Genomic DNA, 18,830 nt, shown 5'->3' on the forward strand with positions numbered 1-18,830 from the left:
AACCATCAAAAATGGTGTATTTGACACCATTTATATGTCAGTTGACACACCGTAAAAAGCTTTGTTGCATGTTCAAAGCATCATTCTGTAGGTGATGTGCATTGTAATATCAGGTCCCAGAGATTGCAATGCAATGTTTTAAAATACTCTGGATTAGAGCAGGTTACATTAACAGTAGGGGGCGCTATTCTGCTGCTATAGCTGGTGATTTTAATATACGGCTTATTAAGAATAATCCTTTATATCTACAGGGTTTAAACCTCGACCACTGCAATTCGACATACCATCAGATTCAGCGTTCTCAGGTGCAGGGACCATACCAAGATGTGGTCACTACTGTGGGAGAGGATATCCAACTGGAGAAACCGTGACAGGAGAGATTGGGGGGAGGGGATGGGGGAAGGTTCTTAAGATGGTAACTCAATTACCACCAAGCAAAAGGTGGAAATGTAGAATGCTATTTTAACGGTATAAAGCAAAAGACGCAAATAATATAGCTAGTATCTGTGGTGAAGAAAGTTCAAGTCTATTGGCTGTCAAACCCAATAGGCAGAGCTCATTATCATACTATAAAATGACGTTTTTAAACGCCGTTGTAAGCACGCCAAAACCTTTGGATCCCTTAAAGCGACGCTTTTTACGGCATTTCAACTAACATAAAAATGGTGTAAAATACGCCATTTTTGATGGTTTTTGCAATGTATATTACAGCGTAGTGAAAAAATAATGCCGTATTTTGCTGCGTAAAAGCGTCCAAAACAATTTTTTACAAATTTACAAATAAAACGCGTTTCATTTTAGGCGAATTTTGAGCACTTTGGTTTTCTGTAGTTGTTTGAGCGTTTGTCTTGTTTCACGTTTATTCAGTGAGTGTTCTGGGTTCTGCCTTGTTGTCTGTGTATCTGTACCCTGTTTTCTCTCTCCGTTTGTCTGTTGATTTATTTTCCAGATTTTCGTGTTTTGCTTTCTGTTTAATATATTTCCGGGATCTGTTCGTATTGGTGCTGTGGCCCTGGACTGTCTTAATGACCCAGATTCTGGATTTGCTCTTAATAAATCTCGCTCTTCTCAGCGTCTGCGTCCAGCTCTCTATCGCTCCACGTTACACAGTGTGTGTTCATTCTTCATAAAACTTCTAAACACTTAGAGAATGCTGGATAGGATGTCCATAAGTAACAGACACTGTGGAACTGTGAAACAGCAGTAGTGAATCTGCTCATACCACAGCACACACCACTGTCCACAGAAACATAAATCACTGACGCCCCCTTGTGTGTACATGATGATACTTTTATTTTAATTGTGTCTGAAATGTTTTGCTGTCAGGTGTTTTCTTTAATAAATTAATTAATTGTTCATATTCATATGTTCCCTCTTTTATGTTTATAGTGCTGATTTCATTGGTTCAAGCTGGACTTGCTCAAGGTGATTTATATTCTGTTTATATATTATTTAAAACCCAAACTGCCATTACTAACTCTATTCAGCTATTAGATGAAACATGGAATGATGAAATGATGTAATGAGACATTTATGAAAAGTTGCTATTTTAAATGTATTAATTTACACATTTAGCATTTTAGTGTATGTATTTTATAATTAATGAATTTATATAGTATTAAAACATGTGCAGGACCAGACAGCACTGACTGGTGTGGTAGATTTAGATTTAGATCTGTGTAATTTATTTGTTTTCAAAGTAACTGAATGAAGAATTCAAATGTTTAATGCTTCTGCAGGTCATGTTAAAGCAGTTGTGAGTGTAAGTCCTGATAATCAGCTGTTCAGAGGAGAGACTTTGACTCTCAGATGTGACATACAGGGAGAAGGAGACACTGGGTGGACATACAGCTGGTATAAGAATAATTACAGTATCTACCCACACACCACATACAATCCATACATGATCAGCTCTGTTACACAGTATTACAGTGGTACATACACCTGCAGCGGGTACAGGGGAAGAGACTCTCAGAGCTCAGAAATCAGTAATGCTGTTACATTAACTGTGTCAGGTGAGTTTGGACTGTGAATTTAGCCAATAGACATTCATAGCAAGGTTGTTATTGTGTGTGCATGATTTTAAACACCCAGGATTTTATATTTGCTGTGTTACAGAGAGAGCCCAGGCAGTACTGAGTGTGTCTCCACAGAGCTGGCTGACTGAAGGAGACTCAGTGAGTCTAAGCTGTGAGGTCAGAGACTCCTCTACAGGCTGGACATTCAGCTGGTACAGAGCTGTTCCCTACAGAGAATGTTTAACTCCAGTAACACAAAATCATGGCTATGTGAGGTATTGTGTTGAACTCCTCTCAGACAGCATCAGAGGAGCTGGAGGCTCCTACACTCTCAGTCCTGCTGCTCTACATCAAATAGGAGTTTATGTGTGCAGAGCAGAGAGAGGCAAACCAGCCTATCAGACACAGTACAGCAACACACAGCCACTATGGATCACTGGTGAGGACATAAAACAGCAGTGTGTTTGTGTGTGTGTGTGTGTGTGTGTGTGTGTGTGTGTGTGAAACATCAGATAATCACATAAATACAATCAAAAGCCTAGCTAGATGTTATTAACTAGATATGATTAAAGCAGTTTTCTATTATCAAAGGAGGCATCAAACTGGTTGTAATCTTTCCATGTTAAATGTGTTCACTACACTCTTGCTATGATAAGACAATAACAATAACATATGTGATGTATAATTTCTGTTTCTAAGGTCTGTCTCCTCCAGTCTCTCTGATCATCAGTCCCAGCAGAACTCAACACTTTAGTGGTGACTCTCTCTCACTGAGCTGTGAGGGACAGAGTGACTCTACTGGATGGAGAGTGAGAGGATACACACACAGTGGGAGGGTGTCAGATTGTTCGTCAGACTGGGGATCAGTTACAGGATCTACATGCACCATCGGATACCTCTACACATACCACAGTGGAGTGTACTGGTGTCAGTCTGAATCTGGAGGGAGCAGCAATCCTGTTAACATCACAGTGCACAGTGAGTCTACATGTAGTGCACTCACTAGTTAAGGAGAAAAGGAAATGTTTGATAACAGGATATTATAGTTCACAATATATAGAACGATTACTTGCTGACTAAGAAAACTAGAGTTAATAAGAAAAGCTGTTTAACATGTTCTCAGTGTGTGTGTGTGTGTGCGTGTGTGTGTGTGTGTGTGTGTGTGTGTGTGTGTGTGTGTGTGTGTGTGTGTGTGTGTGTGTGTGTATGAGAGAGACGTTAGTTTGCTTTCCAATAATTGGGTGATTGTGTGTGAGGTCAGAATTTAAAGATTTCACATCTTTATTATTACACTAATTTAAACAGAGCTTCAAATTTAACCAGAGCTTCAAATGTATGTTAGCAAGAAAATCATTTTATAATTCTGAATCTTGGAGCAGTAATCCTGTGAACATCACAGTGCAAGGTGAGACTCCATGTAGTGAATTTACGCTTGTACTGAGTTTACTGTAAACACCATGAACACCATGTCCTGTCCCTGACTGAACTCTCTTCAGTTTATATATTTGTATTTTCATATGCATTTTAGTATTTGAGACTATGGATATACATTGCTTACATTTAGTCATTCAAGCTACCTAACGTAACTGTTACCCATAATTTTCTAAGAGACAGAATAGATGTTTTCTACATATTCTTTCCACAGCAGAAATAGGAAATCAAATTACAGTAACCCAAGTACTCAAGGCAATATCATCATCTGGTGGTGTGAATCAGTATTTACATAAATGTAACATAAATCGTTCACATGTAATCCAGTTACATTAATTAAGGCTTAAATTTACTTGTAATACACTAATTTATTATAGAAAAATAAAATGCTATTACATTGCTGGATATATTGTAGATAACTGGTTCCAGTGGGGTAGTATCTATTTGAAAACTAGGGGCCATTTTAATTCTAGGACTGGCTGGGAGCGTTTTAGACAATAAAAACATTTGTGTTCATTTCTGTTGACTTTAAAAACCTCCTGTACTATCACCACATTACTCCTACTGTACTATCACCACATTACTCATACTATATTATCACCACATTGCTCCTACTGTACTATCACCACATTACTCCTACTGTACTATCACCACATTACTCCTACAAGTGTCACATTACTGGACAAAGTGTCCAACGTGGTACTGGATGGAATAATTATGTAAGTCACAGTCATGTGTTCACATTTTACACTCCAATCACAATCAGATCCCACATAATCTCCAGATAATCTCCACAAAACAAAGTGATTAACGGATTCGAATGCAGCATTGTGGGTCTAACCTGTTTGTTATAATATATGTAAATACAGATTGACTCCAGGAAGACACTTGGGGTCAGTCAGCTGTAACATGCAGTGTTCTCCATCTCTTTCCACAGATTTACCCACAACTACACTGACTGTGGAGCCTCAGAGTCCTGTGTTCACTGGAGAGTCAGTCACTCTGAAGTGTGAGGTTCAGGGTTATGATGGGTGGACATATCAGTGGTAGAAGAGGAAAGCTCAGAGTCAGTGGACTACAGTGGCTCAGTCTGTGTTTGACACTGTACACAGAGACACTCTCACCATCAGTGGAGATGCTGTAGTTAATGGGGATCAGTACCAGTGTAGAGGAGAGAGACATGACAGACCAACAACATCACAGTACAGTGACACTGTTACCCTCACTGTACATGGTAAGATTAATGTCATTTCAGGAATTTAATGTCTATTTCAATAACTTAAATTATTGTTTGTTAAATAATTTACACTATTTGTATTCAGCAGCATAATGCACACTCCATGTGTTGTGTTTACTAGGCAAAACAGAAATTGTAGATCCAAAGTAATTACACACTACATTGTATTAGATATATTTTGTAATTACAGTTACACTGCATGGTATTAGACCTGTACTGTAATTACAGTTACACTACATGGTACTGAAATGCAAATGAAATGCAACTGAAATGCAAACTTACTTTGTACTTACTAAGTACTGTGTAATTTCTACAATGGAGCCTGGGTTGGTTCAGACTGTGCAATCGAATTGGACACAAATATTGAGTAGAGAAACCCTCAGACTCACATTTGAATGAGCAGGACTGTAATCCTGACACCAACCCCATCTCAAAGTCCAGTTAAAATCCAGTTACAGAATGTTAACAGCATGTGTATAACAGCTTGTTGAGTATGCTAAGATGGTATGTATTATACCTGTTACATGTTCAGTGACTTCTCAGGTTAACATGTACAGATATGAACACCCAAATAAAATGAAAAACAACTGAATTAATCAGATTATAAACAAATCTGATATAAACAGTTAATTAAAAGTCTGTTGATTAATCTACTGCTTCACTACTGCCACACCATGTTACTGAGAGTCTCTTGTTTTTATTTTAAAATATTTAAACTACTAAAATACTTCATCTATTTTTAATCTGAGAATGTTAGTCATTTAGTAAAGATATCTATATGCGCTCTGCCCTTACATGTCCTGAACTGTGTGTTTCATCTCCATCCGCAGTTAAACCTACACCTGAACTCATATCAAGCCTTAAAGGAGCTGCACTGTTGGGAAACCCAGTGACTCTGCACTGTAAGCTGGACCAGTCTGCTGAATGGAGCTTTTACTGGTCCAGACACACACAGAAACCTGAGAATGAGTCCAACACTGCAGCAAACTCCTACAACATCAGCTCAGTGGCGCCCTCTGATGGAGGCCAGTACTGGTGCAGAGCTGGCAGAGGAAACCCAATCTACTACACAAACTACAATGATGCACTCTGGGTAAACCTTACTGGTGAAGAACAGTTTACAGTGTATAACTACCATAGAAATTAAATTTATCAGTTAGATATTCAACAATATCAGTACTTGTCAACCCTCAGTAAAAGTTGGCACAATATTAGATTACAAGTGTCACTACATGTACTGTGGAGTCTTGGACATGTGCACAGATTGGCCACTAGAGGGCAGCAGTCAATTACACTTTAGTAGAAATATGACAACGCAAATCAGAAAATGTTTAATTTTCTGAATAACAGGAATCTGTCATATCTGCTACAGGACATGCTTTATGTGTTCCTGAATTTATGGATTTATTCAACATTAAAACATGTACAGGACCAGACAGCAATGACTTGTGTGAAAGATTTAGATTTAGTTCTGTATACTAGTGAGTTTAAAATGTAGAATTATAGAAAACATTGTGTTGGTTATCTGTGTGATAGATTTAGGTCCACAGTAACTGTACACAGTAGGTGTACAGTAACTCTGGCTGTACATGGTAAGATCACAGTCATTTCATGAATTTAACATCTATTTTACTCATTTAAACTCTTTTTAGAAATTAGCAGAACACACGCAGTCCACATGTATTGTGTTTACTTATTAAGGGTAAAAAATATACTGTAAATGTACCTTTATTCCAGTAATACTGCATGGTATTATAGCTGTGAAATGCAAACTTACTACATTTCTTGTTAATATCATTACCAACTTATAATGGATCTTAAAAAATAATACACAAGACTGTTGTTTTGGCACCCCGGTTTAAAAGCATTTGTTTGCACCCTGCACTACAAGACCTGATCTCACTAATAGCGCCCCCTACTGTGTTGAAGAATCGAGTACACAGTGACCTCACATAGTCTGGAGCAGAGACGTGTGACAAATCATTTTGATTCATGTGATGTTTTTGTTCCTATGAGTTCAGTTGATGATTCTTCCTCTCTTGGCCTGGTTGGTTTGACTGTGGGACCGAGTTTGGTTGTCTTCTTCCTCTTACTGATCCTGCTGTGGTGCTACAAAACCAACAAAGGTCTGAGATCAACTGCAGGTCATTTATGAATAGTTTAAATATTATATGTTTGTATGATACACATCATCAAACCTGTTTACAGTATTAAACACTTTTCCTTTATTTCCATGTTGCCTTGGAGCAGAATCTCTGTGTCGCTGTACTGCAAGTCAGTCAGACATCAATCAGACATCAGATCAGACCCAGAGAGAGTCAGGAGGTGAAGGGTGTCAGTCACACCACTGCACACTGCTCAGACCATGACACAACAACAACTTTCATTATTAACAATTAACTTAAAGCTTTATCTTCTCTAAGACAATTTAAATAATCGTTCATCACTTGTGATTCATTCTCTACTGTGTCCAGTAATCTTTCAATTTAGCTTTATTTTCCTTTAACCCCAGAAGCTGCCCACATATATGACACAGCTGAGCCAGCAGACAGGAGCAGCACAGGTAACGATTTCATTTCCCATTGAGTGTAGTAGTGAAAGACTTGGACAGAGTGCAGCTATACAGTAAAGCCCAGAAACCTCTTTTAGTAATAAACACAGTGTACTCTATGATAAACACACTGTACACTGTGATAAACACACTGTACTCTGTGTCAGATGAACCTGCAGATGATCTCAGTGATGTCACTTATGCTCAGGTCATGAAACATCACAAAAAAGCATGAATAAAGGTACATCCACATCTCCCTCACACTGGGATTTAATTCACAACTCATACACAACATCACTCTATTATACATATAAGTAACAGGTATTATATAACAACACACTGAAGAATACACTCTGATTCACATCACTCTACTGTATGTATACTACTATATATATCTACTATATAATCATCACATGGAGACAAAGGAAACACATGCTGGTCTCCAAAAGCAGCAGCAGTACATTGTGGGAATGAAGCGTGTAAGATGAGATGTTATTGGCTGGTGGGTTAGAACACTAAAGGTCAGTGAGAGGTCACGCCTGTGTTTGCTTTGGTTTTTTTCTCTGTTACTGCAGACACTGGTGCTGGACCCAGTGAAGTTACTTATGCTGAGATCAAACTGAAACCAAAACAGAAAGCAAAGAAAAAAGAAGGTACATGAAAAGGAGAAACTTTAGTCACCTACAGCAGTGACACACCAAGATACAGCTGACCTGAAGAACTCTTAAGATTCTATGTTTTGATTCACTGCTTAGTAACATTGTGTGCTTAGTTACCCACTGTAGGTTATTCAGGTCATGTTGTGTTTAATCATTTGGAGGGTTGGACTTATTCCTGTGGTGTAATTCAGGCTCTTCTGTCCCTACTAGAGAAGAGCAGTGTGGGGGCAGACACTGTATACTCAGAGCTGAGGCAGGACTCACACAAAGGTCAGAGCTCCAAGATCTATGGTATGATTTCAGAGGTACCAGGCTGTACTGAGCCACTACTGGACCCAAAGACCTAAAGGAACACTATAACTGGTCATAAGAAGAGCTTAAACCAGTCCTTCAAAACCAGCTAACAATGAAGGAAACAGAACTGAAGCCAGTCAGCAGATATCACTCCATAGAGTGCTCACTAATCTCCACTTCATTCATTACTGTCAGTACCAGCTGCTGTGGTTGGATTTATTTTTTAATAAATATGACTCAGTGAAAAAGGAGCCAGTGTTCATTTTAAACCTTGTTTCAAGTGAAACTGAATAACAATGCAAAGTGACTTCTTCTCAGGTTTATAATAATTAATAAACAATCCTGAAACATGTAAGAGCCCTTCACTGTTTATGTGCACAGGACTGAACCTACCAACTTTATTAAATATAGGACAGGTAGTGTGGAGTTGAACTGACAGTGATTCTATGGACATTAAACAGAAATAATGACTGATCCTAATGAATGTTTTCTGAATCATCTTTGTCAAGGTTGTTGAGGAACAGCACAGACTGCTGGGAAACAGAGTTCATCCTCCTGTGTTACTCACTCAAGCTTCTACAACACCAGGAGTTTAAACCCTCTTATCCAAGTGTTCATTCATTTATTTGGTTTAAACACATTTTAAATGACCATTTCAGATACTCATGTCTACAACAGGAAGATGTTTTATAACAGATGGAGATGTAACAGGTTCGAGATAAAATCTCTTACAGTGAAAGTGTAGTTTTACCATAATGTACATACTAATTTCACTCTTAGTATAGAAATGCTTGATAACATTATAATTGTTTTGTTTGTTTTATCATATAAATCTTCATATGAAGTTTAATGGTTGTAGCAAAAACATTCCAGGAGAATCAGATTCAGTGGTGTTGGAGTTCCTTCTCTGTAGAGTTGATGAGTGTATGAGTTCTGTGGGGCTTCACAGCCAACAGACCTTCTGTCTTTTCAGCAGTTCTGAAGCTTGTGATTGAGTGACTGTTTATGTTTGTGTGTTTGTTACTAGAGTCACTCAGAGAGACACATTATACTCCACCTTTTAACCTTTGAGCCAAGAATTTTAATTTTTTTTGCAGTGTTATGTAACTGCAGCACTTTGTAAATAAATGACCTGGAGATTCCTGGTGATCTTCTGTAGTGAGCCTCACTAGGGTTTATCCCTAACCCTAATCCTGGTGATCTTCTGTAGTGAGCCTCACTAGGGTTTAACCCTAACCCTAATCCTGGTGATGTTCTGTAGTAAGCCTCACTAGGGTTTAACTCTAACCCTAATCCTGGTGATCTTTTGTAGTGACCCTCGCTATGGTTCAACCCTAACTCTAATCCTGGTGATCCTCTGTAGTGAGCCTCACTAGGGTGAAGGAATCAATATGTATTTGTTTTATTTTGTGATTATTTTTGATTAAGTTTTATATTATGTTTGTTTTTCTGTACTTTTCTAAATGTCTCTGTAAGTCTTCTGTGCCGTGGTGTCTGTCTGTGAGGTATCATGGTCAGGAGGTGATGACTCTCAGAAGGTGATGACTCTTAGGCTTCATCCCCACCTCTCTGTCTCTATCATCCTCCTCTCTCCTTCTCCTGTCTCTCTCTGTCTATCCTACTTCTTCATCTCCTCCTGATCTCATGTCTGTTGTTGAATTAACTACTCATTGTTAGATTAGCACCCTTATTTTTGATGAATAAAAATTTGATCTGAAGTTTTTATATGTGCGTAAATAAACATCAGGACTCTGAGGATCAGTACAGTCTCCTGACTATTCACTGCTGAATTTCTAATCCTAACCCTAATTCTAACCCTAAACCCTAAACCTAACCCTAATCCTAACCTTAATCCTAATCCTGTTGTTGTTCTCTAGTAGGCATCCCCAGTGAGACACACCACTACAGACTGAAGGATATTAAATATGTATCACAGTCAGTATCACGGAAATGGACTGATCCACTGGTTCAGGAGGGCACTACCTCTGGTCACCAGGGATCAGCCCCACTGCAGCTCCTCCCTCTTGTCAATCACTCTATTGTGTTGCACCTTTTTTGGTGGTTAGTATTAGTGTGGTTAAGATTCTCTTGTTGTGTAGTTTAGTTAGGGAGTCTTGCTGCTACTTTGTAGTCTGCAATCCCAAAGCGTTCTTTAAGTCTTCATCAGTCTGACAGGTTTTGATCTGACTTTTGTCTGTTACTGTTGCTTTGTCTCTCTGTTACTTTGTTACTTCTGGTATTTTTGACCTTTGCCTGCTGTTTCAGATTGTGGTACTGGATGTGTGTTTAGGATTTATCCACCACACATTAAACTCACTCGGGTTAAACTTTGGTTCCTCACATGTTTTCTGGTCTCGTGTGTATGTGGACGTCACTTTCCTCTTTGTTGTCAGGTCTGGTTTTCTCAGTATGTGTGTGAGGGCACTGAGACTCAAAACACAACATCTGAAACCCTTTTAACTGGTTGGATCATTTTATTGATGTTTTAGTAATACAAGCCTCTAAAGATTATATTTCAAATAAAGAATTGTATTGGTGTTTTTTTTTGTTTTATTATTATTGTTAGACACTGGAGCCTTTCTGCCTTCAGGCACCCAATGCAAGGTCTCTGCTTATCAGCCATGACATGATGGCTTGCGCACTAGCTGGTTGCCCGAGGTCGTCCGTTCCCTCTTCTTGCGTACTTTACTCCTCCCTTTCTCTTACAACAGCAGAGAACACAGCCAGGGGGTCCAGGAAGCCTTGGGGGAGCCGGCACCACGTGTATTGCCTACCCTGAAATGTAAATGCGAAAAGTGCTTGGCTGTCTGGGTGGATTGGTACAGAGAAAAAGGCAGAGCAAATATCTACAAAAGTAAAATAGTGATGGTGTGCAGGTATAGTGTTTAAAATGGCAGACACATCAGGCACCAGCGGGGCTATAGGAGCTATTATATTATTAATGTACCTGAGATCTTGTGTAAATCTCCACCCCTTACCGCCTGGTTTACGCACTGGGTTTACAGGGGTACTATAGGGTGACACAGTGGGAATGATTACACCTTGGGTGAGCAGGGAGTCATTGATAGGTGACAGACCTGCTTCTTTTTCAGGAGATAGCGGATACTGTTTACAGTAAACAGCGGTACCATGCTTGAGTCGAGCCTTGTAGGGCGGATAATCTACATCATTCTTATGGGTGGCCCACAGAGATTTAGGGATGTCTTCCAGCTCAGGAAATATAGAGTGCTTTGCTGTGTTGCTAGGCTGGCCCAGCATGTCTGTAAACATAAAGATATTTAGTCTGGAATAGATCATCATTTTTCCCTGCTCAACAGAGAGAGAGAGATTCATTTTAAACATCAAATCGTGACCCAACACGAACCGAAGAAGGATACCTGGGAAGGGCAAGAAGAAGGGGAAGAAGGGGAAAAGATGCATTCCATGTTCTCGGGTACCCTCCTGACTCCTGCAATAGGAGAGCATGGTCCAGGTGCAGAAGTGGAGGAGTCACACGGGACTATGTCTGACCAAAACAACTGGTATAATGATTTCTAGTCCTCGGAGTCGGACACTGCGGACTTCTCCCTTACTGCGGCGAGACCATCACTCATCCGGGCTTCAATCCATGGGATCACAACGGGGGAGGGACCCACTGGGTACTTGGCAGTGGAATTTGTAGGGTCCTAAATGGACCTCACAGAGGGCTATGCGGAGTATGAAGAGCGAAGGGAGCGCGGTGACGTCACGCTGGAGTTGGACCGGTGGTCCGATCAGGATGAGGACCCGTCGATGGAGGTGGAGGAGGTACCTCAGCGGGATCCCTCCGCTCAGACTGATACCACGGGCTCCAAGGGTGATGAGCCACCAGCAACCAAGGCCTCTCCTAAGGCTCTGCCCAGGGCAAGGTGCTCTAGGGGGAGACCTCCCCCTCCGAACAACATCACGAGCTCCGAGGACGACGAGCCCCCAGCACCAAGCTTCACAGACTGTTTAATTTGTGTAGTGTTGTGCCTGTTCCCGTCACCATGTCTCTCCCCGTTACCATACATGTGCCTGTCCTGTTGTTCTGCTCTGTGTCCATGTCAGTCCCCATCAGTGTGTGCATTCCTGTGTCTGTCATTGTGTTAGTCCCAGTGTTCCTCCCTGTGCTCCTGCTCATGCTAGCCCGGGGCGGACTGCCCTGTCCTCTGGCCTCTCCGTTTGGCATTGGTCTCGGGTCCGCAGCCCGTTTAGCTGGCATGCCGGGAGTCGCGCCCTTAAAGGGGGGTTCTGTCACGTTATGGCCCTGCCCCCTCCTCAAACGTCTTGGTGTGTGTGTGGGTGTGTGTGTGTCCATGTTGCCACAACCTCTCATGTTATCCACCTGTTTTGCATTATGTGTAATCGTCTTTAGTGTATATACGTCTCCTGTGTCGTAACGTGTTTGTTGGTGTTTGAGATGTGCATAGCGTTAGGGCCTTGTCTTCTGTTTTTGAATGTTCGTAAGAATAAATGCCTGTTTCATCGTGCCTCATCCCCGCATCCTAGGTATCCTCGAATGGTCACAGGTTAAATGGAGAACCAGGAATAACTACAAACTGATGCATCAAAAAAATTGAGGGGCATCCGGACTTCTAACAGCCAGAGAGTGCATTTTAGGACAGTCTGCAGGGACCTCTGAAATTCCCACAGAGCTAACGGATGAGCCAGTGACTGGACCAGTAGAACAGTGCGAGCTAAAGGATGAATAAGTGACACTGGAGTCCAAAAATGAATAAGAACAGATATTGACCAGCAGATCAATAACGGGAAGCAAATGAACATCATTAGCTAGGATGGCATTTAAACCTGTAAACTGGTTTGGATCATTGTCCAGATGGCAGTGCTGGATGGGAAGGCAGGCACAGCCTGACAATTACTAGGATGTTGGAATATGTCCCTGGGCTGCTGACCCTTCCCATCGTCATTCTTTGACCTTGACTCATCCCACCGTTTCTTTTGGCATTCACAAGCAAAATGACCCTTTTTGTGGCAATAATGGCACTCCAAGTTCTTCTTAGACTGGGTGCTAGCCATGGCAGGGACTGGTTACTCTATTGTACATGCCTGCAGCCTGTAATTCACACACCCTAGCTGCAAACTCAGTTAGGGACTTACTAAAGAGGTTCCCTGTGTTACACCACAGAGTTTTTGCATGTTGGGGATTCATATTTTGCAGACAAATTGATTTGTACAGGTTCCTGTCTGACTCAGAGGTTGGTCCAAGGCCCGTCTGCGCAGTCCAGGCCTTAGAAAAACAGGAAACAAACACTAAGCACAGCTCATCAGGGCCATATCTGCAGTTGGTTGCCACATATATATTTCTCTGAGAGGCCTGTAGTTTAAGTAGGAATTCCCTCAGGTCTTGATAAATGGTGTCAACGTTAGTGTGCTGGGCCCAGTAATAAACATTGTTGCAGTGACTTAATGCCATTAATCAGCTCCTCCTCAGTAAACCTGTGCTGTAAACAACACATCAGAATGGTCCTGAAATCAGGTCCTATTAATTGAGCATATTTGGTGCATCCCTTTAAAGCATCCACAAATGCATAAACATTAGTTCAAGTTCAAGTTCGGTTTATTTGTCACATACATAGTCATACACAGTACAACACGCAGTGAAATGGTGGAGAGTGCTCTGTCCAAACTGAGGAAGAGAACCAGGGGTGCATAGAGAAAAAAATATATATACAGATAAATATATATTCTATGTATGTACAAAAATATATTAACAATGTATGTACAATATATGTATATTATGATTATATACACAATGTACAATGTATATGGTTGAGTCATATCAGGTAAACTGTCACAAATATTTTTAATATCAGTCATGTTAGGAGGCATAATTCTACACAGTTTCTCACCCAGCATCATGAATGGAGCAGAACTATTCAGGGGGAGTGGGTGGGCTGGAGCCATGTCCCGAAGTCTCACCCTGCTGTAGAGAGGTGAGGTTAGAATAGATGGCAGGTGTGTCCCCTCCTCCTCCAGAAGGCCCCCTCTCAGATTCCTGATCTAGCTCAGATGTGTTTGTGGCCTTCTGCACAGAAACATCTGCCTGAGCAGGAGCCTGTCTTATCAGTGCATGCTTCACAAGTGGATAAGGGGATCCTTTCAGTTGTGTGGCAGCAAAAACAGCTATTTCAGACCCAGGCATCTTATTGGGTTTTACACCATGCGCCTTGTCCCACATCGGATTGACCTTATTCCAGGTTTGCCAAGAATTCTTCATATACTGAACATCCCAGCTAGCGTCCCCATATCCCTCATAAATAAACATAGCACAGTGCACTATAAAATCCCGTTCAAACAAGCCTCTACATGGATAATGTCTAAACCCAGCCCAACCAGCCAGACAATCAGTGTACGGATCACAATGTGAGCCCAAACCACACTTGGATATCCAATTCTTTGGGGTTTCCCCCTTTTTGTGTTTTACATAACTAATACCAGAACCCATGGGTCACATAGCAAAAATCACAAGTATATAACTATACAAAGAGCGCTCAAATTGGTACAGAGGAGGGAGGGTTCACCAATAAACAGTAAATTGTGTTTCAATAAGTCTCAGGCAGGATAACAAATCTTTACACAGTGTTCACAAAATTCAGCTCATGCCAACAAATGAGACTTCTTCCACCTTCTCAACAGGGAGGATAACAAGTTTGTACAGCTCATGCCAACAGACGAGACTTCTTCCACACTATCAGCAGGCAGGATAACCAGTACGTACAGAATTCAGCATTCAGTTCGTGCCAATGGACAAGACTTCTTCCACTTTATTAGAGACAAAAACACTCCTAAACTGAATTTAAACTAAATTTAAACACAGACATACTGAGTAGGAAGCAGACACATTAAATGGGGTATCACTAACTTGCACAGTATCCAACTTCGGACACCAGGCTGTTAGAAACTGGTTCAAAGTGACCAGTACTTCAGGTTTGATATCTTCTAAGTTACCCTCTGCCCTTTGTCCTCTGTAGCCAGATACGGGGAAGTCAAGAAAAACTGACACCAGGGTAGTGAATCAAGAGAGCCACTTTATTGAGGAAAGCACACACACACACATATATATATATATGTCCTATATCTACTACCTAAATCTACAGGATGATGGGGAAAAGTGAGGCATGTTCTAAGGGTCTATGTAGAAAGGAAAAAAGCAAGGTTAGTAAAGATTAGATGTTCTCTGCATGAACGAGCCACGAGCTGTTCCCGTGCCCGCCATGAGCCACTCCTGTGCTTAGAGAGAGAGAGAGAGAGAGAGAGAGAGAGAGAAAGAAAGAGAAAGGGAGGGGTAAAGGAGACAAGAAGAGGGAGCGGATGACCTCAGGTGACCAGCTTGCAGTCAAGCCGTCATGTCATGGCTGATAGGCAGAGACATTGCGTTGGGTGCCTGAAGGCAGAAAGGCTCCAGTATCTAACACTCCCCCCTTTGATTCACATATCAGTATATAAACCTTTCTCATACACAGGTACCAAGACAACATTAGCATGATTAATCATGGAGGTAGAAATGCGAGTTATGAAAGAAGACAGCAGTGACAATAAGCAGGGTCCACAAACAAGAATCAACACAATAATCAAGATTATGGGCGAACACGTTTATGAGTCAAGATCTCCAAGAGCCGACAAGGGCTGACAAGGCCCGTCAGCCAACTGAACCAAGAATCATCAGCAAGTGGAGGCTCAGCAATAGCGGCCTTCATGGGCGAAGTGATGTCAGTAATGTTGTTATAACTAGGGATGTCAAAACAACATGTTTCATTAATGACCTTGCAGACGCCTCCCTCTTTTCCCAAGAGGAGATCTAGGGCTAGGCGGTTTTGTTAAACAGCGAATCTTATCTACCTCATCATTGAGTAATGCCAGAGCATTGAGATAATAAAAAAGTGTTAACAGGCAATTGTAACATTCTCTGGAGGGTGCTGCAATAATGCTTGTTAATGTTAGCTTGCAATAAAAGACAGACGAGCTGTTCTCTTGAACTAATTCTGAAGTCTGCATCTTCATTTTATATTTGAATGTTTAACTTTACAACTAACTGACTAGGGATTTAGGAAGGACATTTATTGTTGCCCCGTACTACCGGCACTTTGGCTGTGGACCCACACCGTTATCAGCACCAACTGACGGATGACCTAACAGCTGCATTGTTCTGTGTGTGAGGGTTGAAAGTTCCAAAGTCTGCATTTTGAAGGTAAGCAGACTCCTTTTAAAAGTTCTGCATAGTTGGAAATTTCAGACCTTAAGTTCACAAAGTTTATGGAGAGACCATGCTATAAAAATGAAAATAACTTTATGGAAAGACCATGTTATAAAAATGAAAATAACTTTATGGAGAGACCATGCTATAAAAATGAACCATAAGTGATAGAACCTGACTCATTAAAAAAGTTAACTATGAGAGGAAAAGTATGAGTTCCAGAGGCGGGATCTGAACTCCTGTAATCGACCGTAGATTGAACGGAGGGTACGGCAGATCCGACGGCTGTTGTAGGGAGGTCTGGGACCCGGCGCAGTGTGACCACACTGGGGCAAAAAGTGTAAACTCCAAAAGGTGGACTGTAAGGAAACAGTGGCACCGGAGTCCCTTCCTGTCGATGGATGCGAGCGGTAAAGAGTCGACTCTGACGAGCTGCAGATCAGGGCCACTCGGGAAAGTTTATTTTAGTACGGAGGACGACAGTGTCAGCGTTGTGCGGATGACCGAAGCCAATTGATGTAGAGTAAGTAGTAAATAACTTTCCAATATTGGTATGAAATTGATTGTTTGATGCCTCTGATTGTGTGAGAGAATAATATTATTCTGTAACACCAATGGGTTAATAACACATTTTATTGATATCTTGATTTTGATTTTATTATTGATGCAGTGATGGGTAACAATAAAAGTAAGACACAAAAAGCTGAAACAGCTGCACCATCAGGGTGTCAGCCTCGAAAACGGAAGTCACAGTTATGTACAGACATGAGAATAAATATGGGCCAGACGTAACGGCTCAAATAGCATTATGGAGTAAATGCGGATTTCAACTGGGAGGTTGTATGGGGAAAAATAAACTACAATGTACACAGTATACAGTATAATTTGAGGGAGGCAGAAAAGAAAAGACTGATTACAGTCATTTGGGGAGCATGGGAGAGTTGGATGGGGGAGGCAGAAGAGAGAGAGAAGAAAAAGAGGGAGCGGGATGTTAACCGCATGTTTCAGATGCTTCAGTCTGTGCAGGTTTCCAAGGTTGACCCCGATACCGACTCCTGCCCACTAATGCCTCACTCTCCACCAGTAGCAGCGGCCCCTGCAGTGCCCACCCCACCACTTTTTCACAATGTTGGTGGCTTTCCGGATGCAGCGTGTTATGTAGATTTTCATGATGGAGGGAAGAGAGACCCCAATGATCTTCTCAGCTGTTCTCATTATTCTTTAGAGGCTCTTGTGGTCAAAGGCGGTGCAGTTCACAAACCAGGTAATGATGCAGCTGCTCAGGATGCTCTACAGTACCTCTATAGAAGGTAGTGAGGATGGGTGATGGGAGATGGGCTTCCCTCAGCTTCTGAAGGAAGTAAAGACATTGCTGGGTTCTGTTGGTGATGGAACTGGTGTTCAGGGTCCAGGTGAGGTTCTCCGCTAAGTGAACACCAAGGAACTTGATGTTCTTGACGATCTCCACTGAGGAGCCATTGATGGCAAGCAGGGAGTGATTTTGCCTTGCTCTCCTGAAGTCAACAACCATTTCTTTTGTCTTGTCAACATTCAGATACAGGTTGTTGACCTTACACCAGCTCACCAGTTCTCGCACCTCCTCTCTTTATGCTGACTCGTTGTCTTTGTTGATGAGACCCACCATGGTTGTGTCATCAGCAAACCTCCACAAGTCTCAGCAGTGAGCTCTGGTATCCTAGCCCCAACTCCCTCCAAACTCACTTTTAAACCAAGCCACACCTCTTTAACCTTAAAGCATAACTGGCCTCCCTGGTGACTAAGACCATACCCAGCCCCACTGGCTCTGTTAATGTATGACATTAACCCCATTTTCCCCAGGACTCCACTGTTCAAACAATACAGTACAGTGCAACACAGTAACTCCACTGTGTTGAGTTTGCATGGATCTGGTGTTAAATGTAGACAGACATTTATTATACATACACGAAGGATGAATATATTGGCACTGACAGAAAACCAGGTAGGTGAACATGTACAACAGGTTACAAACATAACACACAATACTACCATGACCTGAACAAAGACTGACAATTCTGCACTCTCCTGCAACAGTGTAAATACATACAGACATTATGTATGCCGGTGCAGGTGTGCAAACATGGGCGTGGTTACAAACGTGGTTACATACAATGTGACCAGTGACACTGGGAGCAGTCTGTGACAGTTCAGGAAACACTCACAAATTAACAAATGACTTTACAATAGAGTTAATGATGTGCTGATCCCAGCACAGTAATATGTCTATGAATGAAAATACTCACTCAGATTTTCTGGATGCTGTGACCACTCGCAGCAGTCTCAGTAGACATTCCTCTGATGGGTCATATTTACCCAGGTCAAACACATCCAGCTCCTCTTCTGAGTTCAGCAGCACAAACACCACAGCTGACCACAAAGCAGGTGA

At 41.5% G+C, this 18,830-nt stretch overlaps 2 protein-coding genes and 1 long non-coding RNA gene across 3 annotated transcripts in view; 2 read left to right on the forward strand and 1 right to left on the reverse strand.

The window, feature by feature from the left end:
* The window catches only part of LOC118240608 (uncharacterized), a 52,423-nt gene that overhangs the window by 18,127 nt on the left and 15,466 nt on the right, over positions 1-18,830 (reverse strand). The window lies entirely within an intron of this gene.
* LOC145653022 (Fc receptor-like protein 5) overlaps positions 1,163-18,830 on the forward strand; it is a 53,164-nt gene continuing 35,496 nt past the window's right edge. Inside the window, exons 1-4 of the mRNA XM_081704900.1 lie at positions 1,163-1,172; positions 1,390-1,425; positions 1,740-2,015; positions 5,517-5,792. Of these exons, the coding sequence (XP_081561026.1) occupies positions 1,163-1,172; positions 1,390-1,425; positions 1,740-2,015; positions 5,517-5,792 (598 nt within the window). The remainder of the gene's footprint in view (positions 1,173-1,389; positions 1,426-1,739; positions 2,016-5,516; positions 5,793-18,830) is intronic.
* LOC118240609 (uncharacterized) lies at positions 6,945-8,338 on the forward strand. The gene is made up of 5 exons (XR_004775523.2): positions 6,945-7,011; positions 7,199-7,249; positions 7,405-7,478; positions 7,813-7,890; positions 8,107-8,338. It is a non-coding gene; the product is annotated as an uncharacterized LOC118240609 (long non-coding RNA).

Source organism: Electrophorus electricus, chromosome 21, assembly GCF_041902795.1.
Source record: "Electrophorus electricus isolate QZ-2024a chromosome 21, ASM4190279v1, whole genome shotgun sequence".
NCBI classification, from domain to species: domain Eukaryota; kingdom Metazoa; phylum Chordata; class Actinopteri; order Gymnotiformes; family Gymnotidae; genus Electrophorus; species Electrophorus electricus.